The 22949-nt window shown below is 50.5% G+C and overlaps 1 protein-coding gene across 3 annotated transcripts in view; it reads right to left on the reverse strand.

The window, feature by feature from the left end:
• Positions 1–22949, reverse strand: part of CDC25C (cell division cycle 25C) — a 154903-nt gene that overhangs the window by 22965 nt on the left and 108989 nt on the right. For 2 of the 3 annotated variants that reach the window (XM_075344673.1, XM_075344672.1), the window contains exons 10-11: positions 19196–19378; positions 3064–3165 (exon numbers count right to left, since the gene is read on the reverse strand). In XM_075344673.1, the coding sequence (XP_075200788.1) occupies positions 3064–3165; positions 19196–19378 (285 nt within the window). The remainder of the gene's footprint in view (positions 1–3063; positions 3166–19195; positions 19379–22949) is intronic. The other variant, XM_075344674.1, reaches the window with a different exon arrangement.

A 22949-nucleotide genomic window follows, 5' to 3' on the forward strand; every position in this document is an offset into this window, starting at 1 on the left:
GGCGGCAGCTCCGCACGGTGGTGGGGCGGCAGCTCCGCACGGTGGTGGGGCGGCAGCTCCGCACGGTGGTGGGGCGGCAGCTCCGCACGGTGGTGGGGCGGCAGCTCCGCACGGTGGTGGGGCGGCAGCTCCGCACGGTGGTGAAGCAGTGAGGTCATTGAAGGTTATAGGCATTTCTGAACAGATGAGTCTTTAGGTTCCGTTTGAAGCTTGCGAGTGTAGTAGATAGTCTGACGTGTTGAGGCAGTGAGTTCCAGGAGACCGGGGATGCTCGGGAGAAGTCTTGGAGTCGGTTGCATGAGGAGCGAATGAGAGAGGAGGATAGAAGGAGATCTTGGGAGGACCGGAGGTTACGTTTTGGAGTGTAGCGAGAGATTAGTTCAGAGATATATGGAGGAGACAGATTATGGATAGCTTTGTAGGTCAGTGTTAGTAATTTGAATTGGATACGGTGGAAGATTGGGAGCCAGTGGAGGGACTTGCAGAGAGGAGACGCGGGGTGGTATTGAGGAGAGAGGTGGATCAGTCGGGCAGCAGAGTTAAGGATGGACTGGAGAGGGGCGAGTGTGTTAGCAGGGAGACCACAGAGGAGGATGTTGCAGTAGTCGATGCGGGAGATTATGAGGGCGTGCACTAGAATTTTTGTAGATTGGGGATTGAGAAAAGGGCGGATTCTGGAGATATTTTTGAGTTGAAAACGGCAGGAGGTGGTGAGGGATTGGATGTGCGGTATGAAGGACAGGGCAGAGTCAAAGGTCACTCCGAGGCACCGAACTTTGGGTGCTGGGGAGAGCGTGATGTTATTAATTGTAATGGATAGATCAGGTGGAGAGTGCAGGGGAGATGGAGGAAAGATGATCAGTTCAGTTTTGGCCATATTGAGCTTTAGGAAGCGAGAGGAAAAGAAGGAAGATATAGCAGATAGGCACTCTGGGATTCTGGACAGCAGAGATGTGACATCTGGACCAGAGAGGTAGATCTGAGTGTCATCAGCATATAGGTGGTACTGGAAGCCATGGGACTTTATGAGTTGTCCCAGGCCAAATGTATAGATAGAAAAAGTAAGGGTCCCAGGACAGAGCCTTGAGGGACACCAACAGAGAGAGAACGGGATGAAGAGGTTGTGTGGGAATGGGAGACACTAAAAGTGCGGTTGGAGAGGTATGAAGAGATCCAAGAGAGAGCGAGGTCTCTGACACCAAGGGAAGAGAGGATCTGTAGTAGCAGGGAGTGGTCAACAGTGTCAAAGGCTGAGGATAGGTCTAGAAGTAGGAGTACAGAGAAGTGGTTGTTAGCTTTGGCGGTAAGTAAGTCATTTGTGATTTTAGTCAGGGCAGTTTCAGTGGAATGATGTGGACGGAAGCCGGACTGTAGGTTGTCAAAGAGAGAGTTAGAGGAGAGGTGGGAGGAAAGTTCAGCATGGACATGCTGTTCCAGGAGTTTTGAGGCAAGTGGGAGTAGCGATATGGGTCGGTAGCTGGTAGTAGAGGTTGGGTCGAGGGAAGGTTTCTTTAGGATAGGTGTGACTGTTGCATGCTTAAAGGCAGAAGGGAAGGTACCAGTTGTTAGAGATAGGTTGAAGAGATGGGATAAGGCGGGAATAAGGATAGTGGTGAGGTTGGGGAGGAGGTGGGATGGGATGGGGTCAAGTGCGCATGTAGTGAGGTGCGCTTTTGAGAGAAGGTGTGCAAGCTCTCCTTCGGTGATAGTGGGGAGGAAGTTTATGGGGGAGGGGCAGTGGTCTGTTATATAAAGGGGTTGTGGTGGTTCAGCAGAAAAGACTTGTCTGGTTTGGTCGATCTTTTCTTTGAAATATGTGGCAAATTCTTCTGCGGAGATGAGGGAGGTTGGAGGGGGCAGCGGTGGGCGAAGGAGGGAGGTAAAAGTGTTAAATAGCTGTTTGGGGTTGTGTGTTAAAGAGGATATGAGGTTTTTGAAGTAATTCTGTTTAGCCGAGGTAAGGGCCAAGCGAAATGTGTGAATTGCATTTTTGAATGTGGTGAAGTCTTCCTGGGAGTGCGTTTTCTTCCAGCGCCGCTCTGCGGCTCTAGACACTTGCCGTAGTTTTTTAGTGAGGCTGTTGTGCCAGGGTTGTCTATTGATTCGTCTTGCTCTGCCGTTCACAAGAGGAGCGACTGAATCAATAGCTGATGTGAGAGTGGCGTTGTAGAAAATGGTGGCACTGTTTGTGTCGTGGAGTGAAGATATGGAGGACAGCGGTAGGATAGAGTCAGAAAGGGTGTGTATGTTGATGTGTGCAAGGTTTCTGCGGGGGTGTGATATGTGCTGGACAGGGGGGGCAGGTGAGGAGGACAGGGCTGAAAAGGTCAGCAGATGGTGGTCAGATAAGGGGAGAGGGGAGGTAGTGAGGTTAGATAGAGAGCAGAGACGGGTGAAGATAAGGTCTAGTGTGTGGCCATCTTTGTGGGTGGCAGAGGCGGACAACTGAGTTAGACCAAAAGATGAGGCGAGGGAGAGGAGTTTGGAGGCCGCTGACTGGCGGGTGTCAGTGGGGATGTTGAAGTCACCCATGATGATAGTGGGGATGTCAGCAGAGAGAAAGTGTAGAAGCCAGGCGGAGAACTGGTCGATAAAGGCAGTGGTTGGGCCCGGGGGTCTGTATATGACGGCCACTTGGAGGTTGGAGGGAGAGTAGATGCGGACAGAGTGCACTTCAAAGGAAGGCAGGACAAGGGAGGGTAGAGGTGGCATTGGGGTGAAGCTGCAGTTGTTAGAAAGGAGGAGGCCCACTCCTCCACCCTGTCTATTGCCAGGGCGAGGGGTGTGGGTGAAGTGGAGGCCGCCGTAGCACAGCGCAGCAGGGGAGGCAGTGTTGGATGGTGTCAGCCATGTTTCGGTGAGGGCCAGAAAGGATAGATTGCTAGAGATAAAGAGGTCGTGAATGAAGTGCAGTTTATTACAGATGGAACGGGCATGAATGAGTTTTCCCTGTGAATCTATCCCATCACAAGTAGCCTTTTGTAGTAGGAATGGTTTCACTATTCTACTGAAACCAAGCTTATTTTCCACTGTGGTTAATACAAGCCACTGTACATAAATCACCTTTGAAAAGTCTCCAATTAGCTGTCTGTGACTGTAATCCTCATCCAAAGCCGTTGTAATTTCCACATCACATAGAGAAAGGGTCTTCTTCAAAGAATAACCCTAATAAAGAAGGGAATTTTGTTACTTACCGTAAATTCCTTTTCTTCTAGCTCTTATTGGGAGACCCAGACGATTGGGTCTCCCAATAGAGCGCTGAAGAAATACAGGCGTATGATAAAACACACAAGCAATGAAACAACTATCAATAAATAGATTCATGGCCAAGTTACATTATTAGCACCTAATTGATGTGCATAGGGCACGCAGCAAGAATAAAAGGAATGTTAACAGCAATTATAGATCTATATATAGATTATAGATATACGCAATGAATTTATATGTAGGCAAATGGGAGGAGTCAGCCATCTATTGTCAAGTGTCATTACGGGTGTGACTAGCCCTATGGCTTTGTTTCATTGATCATATCCTTTTTGTGATGGCTCTTAGGATGCATTGACTCAGTTTCTTGGCGAACTCAATCACAATGAACTGAAAACTGGAGTCAATTCTAAATCTAAAATCAGTCAGCATTAATTTTCTAGATTTAACTCTTTTTGGATCACAATCGGCTGGCTACAAAGAGCTACCGTAAGGAAGTAGACTCCAATAGCTTTATACACATAACCAGCTATCATCTTCCAATATGGCTCAACATCCCCATGGGATAATTTACCCGGATCCGCAGCTCCAGAGAGCAAATTTGATCCATTCTATCAAAATACCTTTGAATCCACTCACCATACAGAAACAAAATAGGTTAAAGTCCGATTATTACACAAAAACATAATAATCATGGACAATTTAAAAGAATTATCCACAAATATTGGCCCATCCTTAAACAAGACAAGGCCAAAGTCGGGGTAATTTGGTTCCCCCGACTATCAAGAGTAATTTTATTCCTTCACAACATTCCTCTAAATTGCTTCCTATCTTGTAGCGATTGTTTTTGTTACATGTCACATCATGAGGTCCTTCCAAAAGGAGTTTAACTCAGAATGCATGGAGTGACCCAGTGACTATGATGAGCAACAGTTGCCGGGTCACGCAGTGTGACCCGACGATTCTCATTACTGGAGACGTTACTGAAGTCACCGCTCATTACAGCTGCCAGGTCACACAGAGTTCAAAGTGTGTCGGGAGAAGATGCTGATCAAAAGGCTATGGAGTCTGAGAAGTAGGCTTCATAGCCTTTGATCGTTGCAATTGAGGAACTTCATGGGAACTACTGGACTACATTGAATCTGGGAACTTGGTTTTCTAATAAATTGGTGAACGAAGTACTGTCTCCTGTCTACAGTATTTCTTTAATTCTCGTTTTAGGTCTTTCAGGTCGCCATTTGTGGAGTATGTCAGAATCCTTGAACTACTTCAGACGAGAATGGATTTTTTCTTTTAATAAATTGGTGAACCAGAGAAAGAAAGGTGGGGAGTGTTTTTTCAAATAAAATATTTTTGGGTATTTTTTTTCTTTTTCCACTTACTGGGAAAGTAATGGGGACTAGTCTGACAGATACATCTCCATTACTAACCACTGGGCTTGATGCCAGCTGACATTACATAGCTAACATCAACTACCATACCCCAATTACTAACGTACCAAGGCAATCAGAAAGAGCTGAGGCGAAGTGGCAGAATTGACACATCTAATGTGATGCGCCACTTCTGATGCAGCTGTGAGCTGGTATTTTTAGACTGGGAAGGGCCAAGTAACCATGGATCTTCCTAGCCCGATAAAATCAGCAAACAGAGGTCTGCTTTACCTTTCCTGGTTATCAAAAATAGGGAGGACTCCGCGTCTTTTTTTCATTTATTTATTTATTTGGCTGCAAGCTAAAAAGAAGGGAATTTTGTTACTTACCGTAAATTCCTTTTCTTCTAGCTCTTATTGGGAGACCCAGACGATTGGGTGTATAGCACTGCCTCCGGAGGCCACACAAAGCAATTACACTAAAAAGTGTAAGGCCCCTCCCCTTCTGGCCATACACCCCCAGTGGGATCACTGGCTCACCAGTTTTAGTGCAAAAGCAAGAAGGAGGAAAGCCAATAACTGGTTTAAACAAATTCACTCCGAGTAACATCGGAGAACTGAAAACCGTTCAACATGAACAACATGTGTACCCGCAAACAAACCAAAAATCCCGAAGGACAACAGGGCGGGTGCTGGGTCTCCCAATAAGAGCTAGAAGAAAAGGAATTTACGGTAAGTAACAAAATTCCCTTCTTCTTCGGCGCTCTATTGGGAGACCCAGACGATTGGGACGTCCAAAAGCTGTCCCTGGGTGGGTAAAGAAATACCTCATGTTAGAGCTGCAAAGACAGCCCTCCCCTACGGGGAGGCAACTGCCGCCTGCAGGACTCTTCTACCTAGGCTGGCGTCCGCCGAAGCATAGGTATGCACCTGATAATGTTTGGTGAAAGTGTGCAGACTCGACCAGGTAGCTGCCTGGCACACCTGTTGAGCCGTAGCCTGGTGTCGCAATGCCCAGGACGCACCCACGGCTCTGGTAGAATGGGCCTTCAGCCCTGATGGAACCGGAAGCCCCGCAGAACGGTAGGCTTCAAGAATTGGTTCTTTGATCCATCGAGCCAGGGTGGCCTTAGAAGCCTGCGACCCTTTGCGCTTACCAGCGACAAGGACAAAGAGTGCATCCGAACGGCGCAGGGGCGCCGTGCGGGAAATGTAGAATCTGAGTGCTCTCACCAGATCTAACAAATGTAAATCCTTCTCATACCGATGAACTGCATGAGGACAAAACGAAGGCAAAGAGATATCCTGATTAAGATGAAAAGAGGATACCACCTTCGGGAGAAACTCCTGAATGGGGCGCAGCACTACCTTGTCCTGGTGGAAGACCAAGAAGGGAGCCTTGGAAGACAGCGCTGCTAGCTCAGACACTCTCCGAAGAGATGTGATCGCTACCAGAAAAGCCACTTTCTGTGATAGTCTAGAAAGTGAAACCTCCCTCAGAGGCTCGAAGGGCGGCTTCTGGAGGGCAACTAGTACCCTGTTCAGATCCCATGGATCTAACGGCCGCTTGTACGGGGGTACGATATGACAAACCCCCTGCAGGAACGTGCGCACCTTAGAAAGTCGTGCTAGACGCTTCTGAAAAAAGACGGATAGCGCCGAGACTTGTCCTTTAAGGGAGCCGAGCGACAAACCTTTTTCTAACCCAGATTGCAGGAAAGAAAGAAGGGTAGGTAATGCAAATGGCCAGGGAGACACTCCCTGAGCAGAGCACCAGGATAAGAATATCCTCCACGTTCTGTGGTAGATCTTAGCAGACGTGGGCTTCCTAGCCTGTCTCATGGTGGCAACGACCCCTTGGGATAAGCCTGAAGACGCTAGGATCCAGGACTCAATGGCCACGCAGTCAGGTTGAGGGCCGCAGAATTCCGATGGAAAAACGGCCCTTGGGACAGTAAGTCTGGTCGGTCTGGTAGTGCCCACGGTTGGCCGACCGTGAGATGCCACAGATCCGGATACCACGCCCTCCTCGGCCAGTCTGGGGCGACGAGTATGACGCGGCTGCAGTCGGATCTGATCTTGCGTAGCACTCTGGGCAAGAGTGTCAGAGGTGGAAACACATAAGGGAGCCGGAACTGCGACCAATCTTGCACTAGGGCGTCTGCTGCTAGAGCTCTTTGATCGCGAGACCGTGCCATGAAGGATGGGACCTTGTTGTTGTGCCGGGACGCCATTAGGTCGACGTCCGGCCTTCCCCATCGGCGACAGATTTCCTGAAACACGTCCGGGTGAAGGGACCATTCCCCTGCGTCCATGCCCTGGCGACTGAGGAAGTCTGCTTCCCAGTTTTCTACGCCGGGGATGTGAACTGCGGATATGGTGGAGGCCGTGGCTTCCACCCACATCATAATGCCTGGAAGGCTTGCCGACTGCGAGTCCCCCCTTGGTGATTGATGTATGCCACCGCTGTGGAGTTGTCCGATTGAATTCGGATCTGCCTTCCTTCCAGCCACTGTTGGAAGGCTAGTAGGGCAAGAAACACTGCTCTGATTTCCAGAACATTGATCTGAAGGATGGACTCCTGCTGAGTCCACGTACCCTGAGCCCTGTGGTGGAGAAACACTGCTCCCCACCCTGACAGACTCGCGTCTGTCGTGACCACCGCCCAGGACGGTGGTAGGAAGGATCTTCCCTGTGATAATGAGGTGGAAAGGAGCCACCACTGCAGAGAGTCCTTGGCCGTCTGGGAAAGGGAGACTTTCCTGTCCAGGGATGTCGACTTCCCGTCTCATTGGCGGAGAATGTCCCATTGAAGTGGACGCAGATGAAACTGCGCAAACGGAACCGCCTCCATTGTCGCCACTCTCTTCCCGAGGAAGTGCATGAGGCGTCTTAAGAAGTGCGACTGACCTTGAAGGAGAGTCTGCACCCCAGTCTGTAGTGACCGCTGCTTGTCCAGCTTGTCAAGCTTGTCAAGCTTCACTACCGCTGAGAGGGTATGAAACTCCATGCCAAGATACGTTAGTGATTGGGTCGTGACAGGTTTGACTTTGAGAAGTTGATGATCCACCCGAACGTCTGGAGAGTCTCCAGCGCAACATTCAGGCTGAGTTGGCATGCCTCTTGAGAGGGTGCCTTGACAAGTAGATCGTCCAAGTAAGGGATCGCAGAGTGTCTCTGTGAGTGCAAGACTGCTACCACTGCCGTCATGACCTTGGCGAACACCCGTGGGGCTGTCGCCAGCCCGAATGGCAGAGCTACGAACTGAAGATAGTCGTTTCGTATCACGAAATGTAGAAAAACATTGGTGCTCTGTAGCAATCGGCACGTGGAGATGAAGGGAATTTTGTTACTTACCGTAAATTCCTTTTCTTCTAGCTCTTATTGGGAGACCCAGACGATTGGGGTATAGCTACTGCCCTCTGGAGGCCACACAAAGCACTACATTAAAAGTGCAAGGCCCCTCCCCCTCTGGCTATACCCCCCCGTGTATCACGGGTTCTCCAGTTTTAGTGCCAAAGCAAGAAGGAGGAAGCCAATAACTGGTTTAAACAAATTAACTCCGAATAACATCGGAGAACTGAAAAACCGTTCAACATGAACAACATGTGTACCCGCAAACAACAAAAAAACATCCCGAAGGACAACAGGGCGGGTGCTGGGTCTCCCAATAAGAGCTAGAAGAAAAGGAATTTACGGTAAGTAACAAAATTCCCTTCTTCTTCAGCGCTCTATTGGGAGACCCAGACGATTGGGACGTCCAAAAGCTGTCCCTGGGTGGGTAAATAAATACCTCATGTTAGAGCTGCAAAACAGCCCTCCCCTATGGGGGTGTCACTGCCGCCTGCAGGACTCTTCTACCTAAGCTGGCATCCGCCGAAGCATAGGTATGCACCTGATAATGCTTGGTGAAAGTGTGCAGACTGGACCAGGTAGCTGCCTGGCACACCTGTTGAGCCGAAGCCTGGTGACGTAATGCCCAGGACGCACCCACGGCTCTGGTGGAGTGGGCTTTTAGCCCTGAAGGAACCGGAAGCCCCGCAGAACGGTAGGCCTCTAGAATTGGTTCTTTGATCCATCGAGCCAGGGTGGCTTTAGAAGCCTGCAACCCCTTGCGCGGACCAGCGACAAGGACGAAAAGTGCATCGGCACGGCGTATGGGCGCCGTGCGTGAAATGTAGATTCTGAGTGCTCTCACCAGATCTAGCAAACGTAAGGCCTTTTCATACCGGTGAACCGGATGAGGGCAAAAAGAAGGCAAGGAAATATCCTGATTAAGATGAAAAGAGGATACGACCTTAGGGAGAAACTCCGGAATGGGGCGCAGCACAACCTTGTCCTGGTGGAACACCAGGAAGGGAGCCTTAGATGACAGAGCTGCCAGCTCAGACACTCGCCGAAGCGATGTGATTGCAACAAGAAACGCCACTTTCTGCGACAGCCGAGAAAAGGAAACTTCCTTCAGAGGCTCGAAGGGCGGCTTCTGGAGAGCAACTAGTACCCTGTTCAGATCCCATGGATCTAACGGTCGCTTGTACGGGGGCACAATATGACAGACCCCCTGCAGGAACGTGCGCACCTTAGGAAGACGTGCTAGACGCTTCTGAAAAAACACGGATAGTGCCGAAACTTGCCCTTTAAGGGAGCTGAGCGACAAGCCCTTTTCTAACCCCGATTGCAGGAAGGAAAGAAACTTGGGCAATGCAAATGGCCAGGGAGACACTCCCTGAGCAGAGCACCAGGACAAGAAAATCTTCCACGTTCTGTGGTAGATCTTAGCCGAATTCGACTTTCTAGCTTGTCTCATTGTGGCAATGACTCCCTGAGATAATCCAGCAGATGCTAGGATCCAGGACTCAATGGCCACACAGTCAGGTTCAGGGCCGCAGAATTCTGATGGAAAAACGGCCCTTGGGACAGTAAGTCTGGTCGGTCTGGCAGTGACCACGGTCGACCGATCGTGAGATGCCACAGATCCGGATACCACGACCTCCTCGGCCAGTCTGGAGCGACGAGTATGACGCGGCTGCACTCGGATCTGATCTTGCGTAGCACTCTGGGCAAGAGCGCCAGAGGCGGAAACACGTATGGGAGCTGAAACTGCGACCAATCTTGAACCAAGGCGTCTGCCGCCAGAGCTCTTTGATCGCGCGACCTCGCCATGAATGCCGGGACCTTGTTGTTGTGCCGGGATGCCATTAGGTCGACGTCCGGCACTCCCCAGCGGCGACAGATTTCCTGAAACACGTCCGGGTGAAGGGACCATTCCCCTGCGTCCATGCCCTGGCGACTGAGGAAGTCTGCTTCCCAGTTTTCTACGCCTGGGATGTGAACCGCGGATATGGTGGATGCTCTGTCCTCCACCCACATTAGAATGCGCCGGACTTCTTGGAAGGCTTGCCGACTGCGCGTCCCTCCTTGGTGGTTGATGTATGCCACCGCTGTGGAGTTGTCCGATTGGATTCGGATCTGCTTTCCTTCCAGCCACTGTTGGAAGGCCAGTAGAGCAAGATACACTGCTCTGATCTCCAGAACATTGATCTGAAGGGTGGACTCCTGCGGAGTCCACGTCCCCTGAGCCCTGTGGTGGAGAAATACTGCTCCCCACCCTGACAGACTCGCATCTGTCGTGACTACTGCCCAGGATGGGGGCAGGAAGGATCTTCCCTGAGACAATGATGTGGGAAGGAGCCACCATTGTAGAGAGTCTTTGGCCGTCTGGGAAAGCGAGACTTTCCTGTCCAGGGACGTTGACTTCCCGTCCCATTGGCGGAGAATGTCCCATTGAAGTGGGCGCAGATGAAACTGCGCAAAGGGAACTGCTTCCATGGCTGCCACCATCTTCCCTAGGAAATGCATGAGGCGCCGCAAGGGATGCAACTGGCCCTGCAGGAGAGATTGCACCCCTGTCTGTAGTGACCGCTGCTTGTCCAGCGGAAGCTTCACTATCGCTGCTAGAGTATGAAACTCCATGCCAAGATACGTTAGTGACTGAGTCGGTGATAGGATCGACTTTGGAAAGTTGATGATCCATCCGAAAGACTGTAGAGTCTCCAGCGTAGCATTCAGGCTGAGTTGGCATGCCTCCCGAGAGGGAGCTTTGACCAATAAGTCGTCTAGGTAAGGAATCACCGAGTGTCCCTGAGAGTGCAAGACTGCTACCACCGCCGCCATGACCTTGGTGAAGACCCGTGGGGCTGTCGCCAGACCAAATGGAAGAGCTACGAACTGAAAATGGTCGTCTCCTATCACAAAACGTAGAAAACGTTGATGTTCTGTAGCAATTGGCACGTGGAGATAAGCATCTTTGATGTCTATTGAGGCAAGGAAGTCTCCTCTGGACATTGAGGCAATGACAGAGCGGAGGGTTTCCATCCGGAACCTCCTGGCGTGCACATGTTTGTTGAGCCGTTTTAGGTCCAGAACAGGACGGAACGAGCCGTCCTTTTTTGGAACCACAAAGAGATTGGAGTAAAACCCTTGCCCTTGTTCCTGAGGAGGGACTGGGATAACCACTCCTTCCGCTTTTAGGGAATCCACCGCCTGCAGCAGAGCATCTGCTCGGTCTGGACGTGGGGAGGTTCTGAAGAACCGAGCTGGAGGACGAGAATTGAACTCGATTCTGTACCCGCGAGACAAAATGTCCGTCACCCACCGGTCTTTGACCTGTGACATCCAAATGCCGGAAAAGCGGGAGAGCCTGCCCCCGACCGGCGATGCGGAGGGGGGGGGCTGGAAGTCATGAGGTAGCCGTTTTGGAAGCGGTACCTCCATTTGCTTTCTTGGGGCGTGTGTGAGTCCGCCACGAATCTGAGTTTCTTTGCGTCCTCTGAGTCCCTTTGGACGAGGTAAATGGTGTCTTGCCCGAACCTCGAAAGGACTGAAACCTCTGCTGCCACTTTTTCTGCTGAGGTTTGGGTGTTCTGGGTTGTGGTAAAGAGGAGTCTTTACCCTTGGACTGCTTAATGATGTCAGCCAATGGCTCGCCAAACAGTCTCTCTCTAGACAAAGGCAAACTGGTTAAACATTTTTTGGAACCAGCATCTGCTTTCCAGTCCTTTAACCACAAGGCTCTGCGCAAAACTACCGAATTGGCGGACGCCATTGAGGTGCGACTGGTAGATTCTAGGACCGCATTGATAGCGTAAGACGCAAACGCCGACATCTGCGTGGTAAGGTGCGCCACTTGCGGCACTGCTGGATGCATGATAGCATCCACTTTTGCTAAGCCAGCTGAAATAGCCTGGAGTGCCCATACGGCTGCGAATGCCGGAGCAAACGACGCGCCTATAGCTTCATAGACAGATTTTAACCAAAGGTCCATCTGTCTGTCATTGGCATCTTTAAGTGAAGCGCCATCCTCCACTGCAACTATGGATCTAGCTGCAAGTTTGGAAATCGGGGGGTCTACCTTTGGACACTGTGTCCAGCGCTTGACCACCTCAGGGGGGAAAGGGAAACGCGTATCTTTAGATCGTTTAGAGAAACGCCTTTCTGGGTGAGCGTCGTGCTTCTGGATTGATTCTCTGAAGTCAGAGTGATCTAACAAAGCACTCAATTTACGCTTGGGATAAAGGAAACGAAACTTTTCCTGCTCCGCAGCCGCCTCTTCTGCTGAAGGGGCTGGGGGAGAAATATCCAACAGCCTATTGATGGCTGAGATAAGGTCGTCTACCATGGCATCCCCATCCGGGGTATCCAGGTTGAGAGGGGTTCCAGGAGTGGATTCCTGATCACTCTCATCAGACACATCACAGGGAGACTGATTGCGCTGAGACCCTGAGCAGTGTGAAGACGTCGAGGGTCTTTCCCAGCGAGCTCGCTTAGGGTGGCTGGGGCCATCATCTGAGTCATAATCCTCGGCCTGTGAAGCCGGGGACCCCCCTGTGGGCTGGATTAATTCCAAGTGAGGGGGACCTGAGGACAGAGGCCTCGCCGTGCTAGAGACTGAGCCCCATGCATAGATTGCAAGGTCTCAAGGATTTTTGCCATAGATACAGACATATTATCTGCAAAAACTGCAAAGTCCGTCCCTGTCACCGGGGCAGAACTTACAAGCGTCTCAGCCTGGGTCGCTACCTCTCCTGACTCCGGCTGGCGAAGCAGCACCGGGTCGGAGCATTGCACACAATGGGGGTCATCAGAGCCTGCTGGTAGATTAGCCCCACATGCAGCACACGCAGTATACACAGCCCTTTTTGCCTTGGCCGCCTTGCGTTTTGAGGATGACATGTTGCTGCTTCCACAGAGCGATCTGGGATATGCAGCCAGAAGCGCACCTCACAGTGCAAGAAATACAATATCTATATAACTGAATCCAGTACACTGATACACAGTGAGGCACTAGAGGGACCAGCACAGAAAAATCGCTTACCGCCCGCTTAAAAAGCGGGTGTGTGGTCGCCAGATAGCCCCTAGTCCAGGTCTCCCAGAGCCTTGCGTCCTTCCTCCAGCCAGGCATGCATGTAATGGCTGCCGGCGTCTCGAGAGAGGAAGGGGGGCGGGCCCTGGGCGTTCCTGGCCAAGAGCGGGAAGCCTGCTTCCCTCTGTGCATAGTGAGAGGGCTGGAGCATGTAAATCAGGCTCCAGCCCTCGTCGCTGCTTGCGAACAGCGTCTCTCCCCTTCCCTGAGTGACAGGGAGGGGGCGGGAACGAAACGGAGCTGCCGGCGTCCTAGGCCCAAAAAGCCGGGGACTCAATTTATAACCGCCGCCGCCGTAAAAGCGCGGACGGCGGATCCCCGGCGCACCACAAGTCACAGCAGCGCCGCCCGGTCCAGAGGGGGTCGGCGCTGCGTTCCCAAACACAAACAATCCCCCAGTAATCTGTAGGGACACCAACTCCACGATGCGGTCCCCGGCGCACTATAACACCCAGCCAGCCCGGAGTGTGTCTGTGCCTGCCGGGGACACAGAGTACCTGTATGATGCAGGGCCCTGTCCCTGATCGTACTCCTGCTCCGAATCCATCAGGTTCTAATGGGTCTGTGGATGGAGCCCGGCATCAGAGCTGAGAGGCCGGCAGGATCCCACTTCCACAGAGCCCTACAAGGGGATGTGGAAGGAAAACAGCATGTCAGGCTCCAGCCCTGTACCAGCAATAGGTACCTCAACCTTACAACACCATCCAGGGGTGAGAAGGGAGCATGCTGGGAACACTATATGTGTCCTCTTTTCTTCCATCCGACATAGTCAGCAGCTGCTGCTGACTAAAATCTGTGGAGCTATGCATGGAATGTCTGACCTCCTTCGCACACAAAGCTAAAAACTGGAGAACCCGTGATACACGGGGGGGTATAGCCAGAGGGGGAGGGGCCTTGCACTTTTAATGTAGTGCTTTGTGTGGCCTCCAGAGGGCAGTAGCTATACCCCAATCGTCTGGGTCTCCCAATAGAGCGCTGAAGAAAAGCATCTTTGATGTCTATTGATGCTAGGAAATTTCCTTGAGACATTGAGGCAATGACGGAGCGGAGGGTTTCATCCGGAACCGCCTGGCCGCCACGTGCTTGTTGAGCAGTTTTAGGTCCAGAACGGAACGGAAAGAGCCATCCTTGTTTGGCACCACAACCAGATTGGAGGAAAACCGTGTCTTGTTCCTGAAGAGGAACCGGGATTACCACTCCTTCTGCCTGCAGAAGAGCATCTGCTCGGTGGGGAGGTGGGGACGTTCTGAAGAATCGAGTCGGAGGACGAGAACAGAACTCTGTCCTGTGCACGTGGGCACACTGTCCCTCACCCACCGGTCTGTGACCTGTGGCAGCTAAATGTCGCCAAAGGCGAGCGAGTCTGCCATCAACCGCGGATGCGGAAAGATGAGAGAGCTGAGAGTCATGAGGAGACCGCCTTGGTAGCGGTTCCTCCGGCTGCCTTCCTTGGGCGTGATTGAGCCCGGCCGGCAGCTGAGCCTCTGAGGCTTTTCAGCCCTTTTGGACGAGGACAATTGGGACCTGCCCGAGCCTGGGAAGGACCGAAACCTCGACTGTCCTTCCAGGACAGCATTAATAGGGTAAGTCGCAATGCAGACATTGCGAGGTTACGGACGCCCCTGCGGCACAGATGTACCTGTGCTCAAGACCAGCTGCGCAAGAACAGCTGAAAAGCTTAGGGTGCCCATACGGCTGTGAATGCCGGAGCAACCGGCACGCCGATAGCCTCATAGACAGATTTCAACCAGAGTCCATCTGTCTGTCAATGGTATCTGTAAGTGAAGTCCCATCTCCACTGCAACTATGGCTCTAGCCGCAAGCCTGGAGATTGGAGAATCCACCTTTGGACCCTGGGTCCAACGCCTGACCACGTCAGGGGGAAAGTGATAACGTGTATCCTAAATACGTTTGGAGAAAACGCTTATCTGGGAAGCGTGGTGTTCCTGGACTGCTTCTCTGAAGACAGCATGGTCAGAACAATACTCAATATACGTTTGAGCTACTGAAATGGGACTTCTCCTGCTGTGAAGTTGACTCCTCCGCTGGGGGAGCTGAGGGAGAAAAGATCCAACATTCCATTGATGGACGCTATAGGATCATTCCTTATGGCGTCACCATCCGGTGTATCCGGAGTGAGAGCGGTGTCAGGATCAAAGTCCTGATGAGCTACGTCTGCCTCATCATACAGAGAGCCTCCTGGGACCCCCCCGGAGCACCGATTTTATTCCAAGTGAGGGTGGCCAGGGGGCAATGATCCAGATTGCCCATGGCCTGTCCGGACTGCAAGTCTCTATCACATTGCAACTCTGTCCCTGTCCTTGGACAGGGTTGAGAGGTGGTTCTTTTGGCCACGTCAAGTAGAGACCCCGGCTAACCAAGTGCTACAGGGGAGCATTGCACCCAATGGGGAGCAGTGCCGTGGAACAGTATCACATGCAGCAAAAAACAGCATCGAAAGCCTGTGTTGCTTATATGCTGCTGCCGACTTATAGAGCCAAGAATGGCGACCGTACAGTGCAATGTATATCATACAAGCATAAAGTACAAATGAACACTGCAGCACATGCAGTACAAGCAGCATAGAAAGCCTGCTTTTCTGCTGCTGTAGACTAGCCATCTAGGGGAATATAGCCCAGAATAGCGACCATACAGTGCAATGTATAGCATACAAGCATAAGTACAAATGAACACTGCAACACCTGCAATACAAGCAGCATAGAAAAAAACCTGTGCCTCAGCACTCCTGCTTTTCTGCTGCTGTAGTCTAGCCATTCCATGGCGAATATAGCCCAGACTAGCGACCGTACAGTGCAGTGTATAGCATACAAGCATAAATACACATGAACACTACAGTACGTGCAATACAAGCAGCATAGAAAGCCTGTGCCTTAGCACCCATGCTTTCCTGCTGCTGATGTGTCGCCATCTAAGAGGGCCGACCTATGCAGTGTACTTAAAATACAAATAGACAAACTGCGGTATTTAGTGTCAGCACCCCAGGTGCCGCTTACCGCCCGCCTATAAGCGGGTGTGTGGTCGCCCTAGTCCTGTTGGTTGCCCAGAGTCCGTTCTCTCAGCTCGGGCTGCAGGAATGGCTGCCGGCGTCCTTCTCCAGCTCGTGTGAGTAGGGGCGGGCCGTGGGCGTGCCCCAAGTCAGAGCGGGAAACCGGCGTCCCACAGTGTCTAGTGAGAGGGCTGGAGCATGTAAATAAGGCTCCAGCCCTCGGCTCTGCTGATAGTACAGCGTCTCTCCCCTACCCTGATTGACAGGGTGGGGGCGGGAACGAAGCTGAGCTAGGCCGCAAAAGCCGGGGACTGGATTTATAAGCGCCGCCGCCGTAAAAGCGCGGTCGGCGCTAAGTCCCCGGCGCACTACAAGTCCCAGCCGCGTCGCCGCTCCCGGAGCGTCCGGCGCGGTAGTTCCCAATAAATAAAGTCACTCAGCAAGGCTGCAGTGACTGTAACCCTTTACTGTCCCCGGCGCACTAGCACACCCAGCAAGTCTGGAGTGTGCTGTGCCTGTGTGTACGGGGACACAGAGTACCTGAATGGTGCAGGGCCATGTCCCTGAACGGCACTCCCGCTCCACATCCAGCAGGTTCAATGGGTCTGTGGATGGAGCCCGGCCTCAGGGCTTTGGGGCCGGTAAGATCCCACTTCCTCAGAGCCCCTCAGGGGGATGGGGAAGGAAAACAGCATGTGGGCTCTAGCCGCCGTACCAGCAATAGGTACCTCAACCTTACAAACCACCAGCGGGGTGAGAAGGGAGCATGCTGGGGGCCCTATATGGGCCCTCTTTTCTTCCATCCGATATAGTCAGCAGCTACTGCTGACTAAACAGTGGAGCTATGCGTGGATGTCTGACCTCCTTCGCACAAAGCCGAAAACTGGTGAGCCAGTGATCCCACTGGGGGTGTATGGCCAGAAGGGGAGGGGCCTTACACTTTTTAGTGTAATTGCTTTGTGTGGCCTCCGGAGGCAGTGCTATACACCCAATCGTCTGGGTCTCCCAATAGAGCGCCGAAGAAATATTTCTAGTTATCATCCCTCTCTCTCTATCCATCTGCATGTCTATATATTAACTCTATCTTCTTTGCATATTTTTAACATTTAAAAGTCAGTAATTCTTTGAATGCATTTAATTCTGGTCCATTTCACATGTACAGCACACGGATGTCACCCATGTGCTGTACAGGTTTTTCACAGACCCACTTACTTATACAGGTGCGTATGCCTGTGCTGCCAGTTAAAATCAGACATGTGTCAGTGTGATCCACATGGAGACATGTGTGGTTCACAAGGACACATGGTGTGTGTGAAAACACAAAGGTATCAAGATCATTATAGATTATAAATCAGTATGAGTGTGACCTTCTCTCCAGTACGTCTTAGGCTATGTGCGCACTTACCGGATTTTTCGCGGATTTTGCCGCGGATTTGCTGCATGTTTCGCTGCAGAAAATGTTCATAACATCTCTGCAGTGAACCAGCAAATCCTATGGAGAAAAAAAATCCTGTGCGCACTGGGCGGAATTTGACAGCTGCATGTTTTGCTGCGGGAATCCCGCAGCAAAAACAAGTGCATGTCACTTCTTTTCCGCACAGCGCTGCGGGATTTCACTCCATTGACTCAATGTTAATCAAGAAATCCCGCAGGGAATAACGCAGGCAGCAAATTCTGTGCGGTTCACTGCGTTTTCCTGCGTTATTCCCTGCGGTATTTCGCGGTTTACCTCCGGTAATGTGCATCACTTGCTTGCGGTTTTGCAGGGAAGTGATGTCATTACAGGAAGAGGAAGCCGTGCAGAGAGTAAACACACACATCACACTCACACACAGACATCACAGACATAGAACACAGACACAGACACATAGAACACACATAGAAAGAAAACGGAAATATAGAAAAAAAAGAACGTGGGCTCCGCTGTATATTTACCGTCCAGCCGAGGTAAGCACACAGCGGCGGCCCGGTATCCTCAGGCTGGGGAGGGAGAGGGGCAGGGGTAATGTCCCCCGCCTCACTCCCCCTCCGGCAGCCGAGAATATCAGCCGCAGCTGCCCCGGCACTGTCGCATGCAATATGCGACAATACCGGCGTGTCCTCGGCTCTTCTTGCCACCGTGTAGCAGTGGTGGCAAGGTAATACAAGGGGTTAATGGTGATGGGGGACCACCGCCATTAACCCCAGGCTTGATCATGGCAGCGTCTATGTGACAGCTGACATGATCAACCCGTAAGTAAAGTGAAAAAAACACAGACACCGAAAAATCCTTTATTTTAAATAAAACAAACAAGCCTCGTTCACCATTTTATTAACCCCTCCCGTAGCAAAGCTCCGGCGTAATCCAGGTCCGACGTCCAGCGCTGCTTCCATCCAGCCGCGACTGTCACAGACACAGGCTGAATGAAAGCAGCAGAGGTAATTACCGGTCATTTCCCACGGCCGGTAATGTGAACTCACTGCCGACCGTGGGAAATGCAGCGATCTGTCATCTCTCTCTCTATCTATCTATCCCTCTGTCTATCTATCTATCCCTCTATCTATTCTTCTGTCTATCTACTCTCAGAATTAAATGACTTTTTTTTTTTTTTTTTCTTCAATGTGCTTTATTGCATTGAATGCAATAAAGCACATCCCAACCCGCACGCGGCAAAACCGCGGCAATACCGCGAATAATACCGCGGTAAAACCGCAGCAAACCGCATGCGGTTTTCGGGTGCGGTTTCCCGCGGTTTTTTACCGCGGGTGCGGTAATCTTTGAGGGCATGCGGAATTTTCTCAAGAAAATTCCACTTCCCAGTGCGCACAGAGCCTAAAAACGTATACCACACATCCCGGAAACACGGACGTGTGAAGGGGGACTAAAGGTGTTCTGCCTCTCCACCTAACGCTATCATTTAGGTGAAGGTGTAAATAGATAGCCAGCAATTTACTGATGATTATAGGACAATGCAAAGGCTCTGTTTCGGAAAAATGGAGCAACAGCCAGTTTAAATTGTTTAGAAAGGATTCCGGACTTAACATTCAAGTTAAAAGTAAAATCTTAGCATATAATATGAGCACATAGCTAAGTCTGTTTACCATCATTAAGGTGTGCCAGAAACGTGAGCTGAAAGTCCCCAATGATAGGTTTATTAGTCTAATATAAGGGGTGTACACTTTATCAACAACCCAGAATGCAGGATTCGCTTACCCGTCTTTTTGGTTGGCAGTTTTCATCGTCTTCAGGATGGAGGGGGCTGTTAGTGCTGCGCCTTCTTTTCATCTTAACTGGAGTTTCATTTTCTAGCGGTTTTATGGTTCTCTTTAGCACAGGCCGGTTTAGTTTCTCGGGCATAGATGGTGATCTGTAAAGACGACTTCGGTTCATAGACACCTGCACAATGAAGAAGTTAGATTTCTAACATATTTGTCTCGCTTGGATCAAAATGCACAATCCTGACAATAGTAATACAAATTTAAAAATATTCTAGACTAAGTGTGCAGAAGTAATTAAACGTATTCAGCAACTTTGAGGACCAAGCTTCAAAAACTTTATGAAAACCCAGCAAAAATAAAAAATGTATAGAATATTTCCCCCTCTCAAATATATTTAAAAAGGGAATCTGTCAGTAGGATCAACCCTCCTAAGCCATCTATAGTTGTATAAAATGACACCTCGATATCAGTGATCCGATGTCTTAAGGCTGCTTTACACACTGCGATCTCGTTACCGATATCGCTAGCGTGCGTTCCCGCCCCCATCGGTTGTGCGACACTGGCAAATCGCTGACCGTGGCGCACAACATCGCCCGGACCCATCACACTACTTACCAGCCTAGCGACGTCGCTGTGACCGGCGAACCGCCTCCTTTCTAAGGGGGCGGTTTGTTCGGCGTCACAGCGACGTCACTAAGCAGCCGCCCAATCAAAGCGGAGAGGCGGAGATGAGCGGTACAAACATCCCGCCCAACTCCTTCTTTCCTCATTGCGGGTGGGACGCAGGTAAGGTGAGGTTTCTCGTTCCTGCGGTGTCACACATAGCGACGAACGACGAACTACTTTGTTACTGCAGCAGCAACGATAATTGAGAAGGGACCCCCATGTCACCAATAAGCGATTTTGAACGTTTTTGCGACGATTCAAAATCGCTCATAGGTGTCACACGCAACGACATTGTTAAAGCGGACGGATGTGCGTCATAAATTCCGTGACCCCAACGACATCAAATTAGCGATGTCGTAGCGTGTAAAACGGCCTTTATTCCAGAGATATCCAAGTTTTCCTTATATGTAATTGAGCACGTTTTGCTTTGTTTTTTATTTTACCTCTGCAGTGGTGCTTGTAATCTAAGATTCCTGACCCCAGTCTTCACCTTCCATCATCGCCACTCCATTCGGTCTTATGCAGTGTGTCCTTCCAGCTGCTCCAATTTTTCATGAAGATAGCTGGATGTCAATCTTCATTGTAAGTCTATGAGAGCCTGGTTCTGACTGTCATAGACTTGCATTGAGCACTTGTGACCGATCTTCTGATTTTAGTAAGAAGTTGCAGTCACATTATGGCCCCATGGGACTGGACCGGCGTCTATGAAAGCTGAAGAGGGCGAGCATATTACTAGGGCCACGGACCTTAGATTAAAGGCACCATTGTGGCACAGACAAAAAAAAAAAAAAAAGAAAAGATGGAAAGATGTGTGTCACCCAGGGATAGGAGGTACTCAGAACCAGGCCAATGGGGTCGCTTCTAGAGGTATCACGGTGGCGTGGGGAATTTGTAAAGTGAGATTGTCTGTAACGCCACCCGTGGGTTGAGGTGATGAGATGGTGGCACCGCCGCTGCCTCTTAGGACCGTGCCCGGGACTGATAGTGTGGGGGCAGCAAGGTGGGATCCCCTCCACGGGTAGGGGAGTTGTAGTCCCAGGGCCCAATTGGGAGTTGTGGTGGTGGCAGGGATTGCAGGGAGTAGGAAACTCACAGTTCGGTTGTCCTGGTGTTGGATGAAGCTAGGCTGATGTGTGTGGTCAGAAAACACAGAGTCCTTTGTAAACCAACTTGCCAAATGGCCGGTCACCGTTGGCAGGTGTCTTCAGGTCCCACACCCAGATGTAGAGCCAGGGGTCCTTCCTTCCACACTGTCTGTCTCTTTCTTGTCTGGACTAGTCCGTTTGAATGGCCTCTGGACGGAGTCACCACTCTCAGCACTGGCGGGCTCCCACCCTGTCCCGGTCGCCTCAGGATCCCCGCGACCGGATCTCCGTCGCCTGTGGCCCTCACAGCCACCTAGTCCGGTAGTCCAGGGCTCCAACCCCGGCTACCACTTTCTCCCAGGGAGCTCCAAGCTTCCCCTGTTAGCACTTCACTGACTACTGCACAACTGACTAAATTCTGCTCTGTCACTCCCTTAACTCCTCTCGCCCCCTTCCTTTTTCCTGGGGAGGGGGTGAGTAGGGCCTGATTGGCTGGTGTACATCTGTGTGGGGATTGTGTAGCTGCCAAGGAGGATTAACTCTTTCTGTGACTACCTGGATTTACCAGGGCATCACAGATGCTTTAAACTCTAAGCTGAATATAGATCACCTTGAGAATCTGCCTCCAGAGCCAATTTTAAATAAAAAGTGGGTGTTATTAATGTGAGTTAAGCATAACTAAACTAGTACAGTAGAAATGAACATGGTCTCCCAAATAGGTATTACATATGTATATGTATATATATATATATATATATATATATATATAAATAAAATTGTAGCTGTAGCTCTTACAGCTCTGCTGTACTGCAGCACTGACTGCCTGTGAGATGGAAGCCGAAGCTCTGAATGGAACCTGCAAATGTGTCAGTTATAGACATGAGCAAACCCAAGATGTAAAGATTGGGGTTCCTACTGAACATTGAGTGTCTTAGGCTCAAACCCAAACATTTTTTTTTTTTTTTAAAAGAACAAGAAAAAAGTGTCAGAGTTCGGGTGCTGTTCGTATGCTAAACACTTAAATCAAGCATCGCTGTGCTCGAGTATGCTCAGTGGGGGTAAAAACCTTGTTTTTTTCGGATTCTGCGTGCCCAAATAGAAAAACAGCCCTCTCTCGAGCGGTTTATTGCTGGCTGTATGTGGGCAGACAGCTGAACTGCCCATTCATTGACTTCCATTGTTCTAGTTACTAGAGTTGAGCCCGTTGGTTTGTGTCCCTATCTACTTATATGGGGTTCGAGAACAAGTTCAGGTCAAGTCTGGGTCCCCAAAGAAACAAAGTCTAGCCAAACCAGGTGAACCCGAACATATATGGGTCTGCTCATCTGTATTCAGTTATATGTAATCACACACAGTTCTGCAGTGAGATCAGGAGAGCAGTCATCACATACCGTATCACACGGATAACTCCCCCCTTTTATTTACATAAGCTCTGGTGACAGATCCTCAGGGAGATCAGTGTCCGGCCCATAACCTGGTACAGCTGATTTACATACAAGAAAAATGTGGATGAAGAAGGCACCAGATTGCACATATCAAGGTATCATTTTATTCAGTTTCCTATGACCTACATGCCCATATAGACAGCTTTGGAGGGTTGATCATACTGTCCGATTCCCTTTAAAGGGAATCTGTGACCAGGTTGTTGCTCCCGAATCTGAGAACAGCAAAATGTAGGGGCAGAGACCCCAAAACCAACAATGTGTCACTTACTGAGCTGTTTGCTGTCATTCTGATAAAAATCAATGTTTACTCTGCTGCAAATTTAGCAGTTATATAGAGCTTATGAATATGCTGGACCCCCTGACAGCAGGCCAAGTAGTCCTCTAAGGGTACGCTCACACGAGCGTATGATACGCATGAGTGCAATGAGAGAAAATCCCATGTTAGACAAGGCTGCAGCTCACATCTGCGAGTTTTTCTTCAGCCGTAATCAGACTGGAGGAAAAAATTGCAGCATACTGCAATTCTCAGCGAGAGTCTATGGGTGTGAGTAAA

This window comes from Anomaloglossus baeobatrachus, chromosome 4 (genome assembly GCF_048569485.1).
Source record: "Anomaloglossus baeobatrachus isolate aAnoBae1 chromosome 4, aAnoBae1.hap1, whole genome shotgun sequence".
Taxonomy (NCBI): Eukaryota; Metazoa; Chordata; class Amphibia; order Anura; family Aromobatidae; genus Anomaloglossus; species Anomaloglossus baeobatrachus.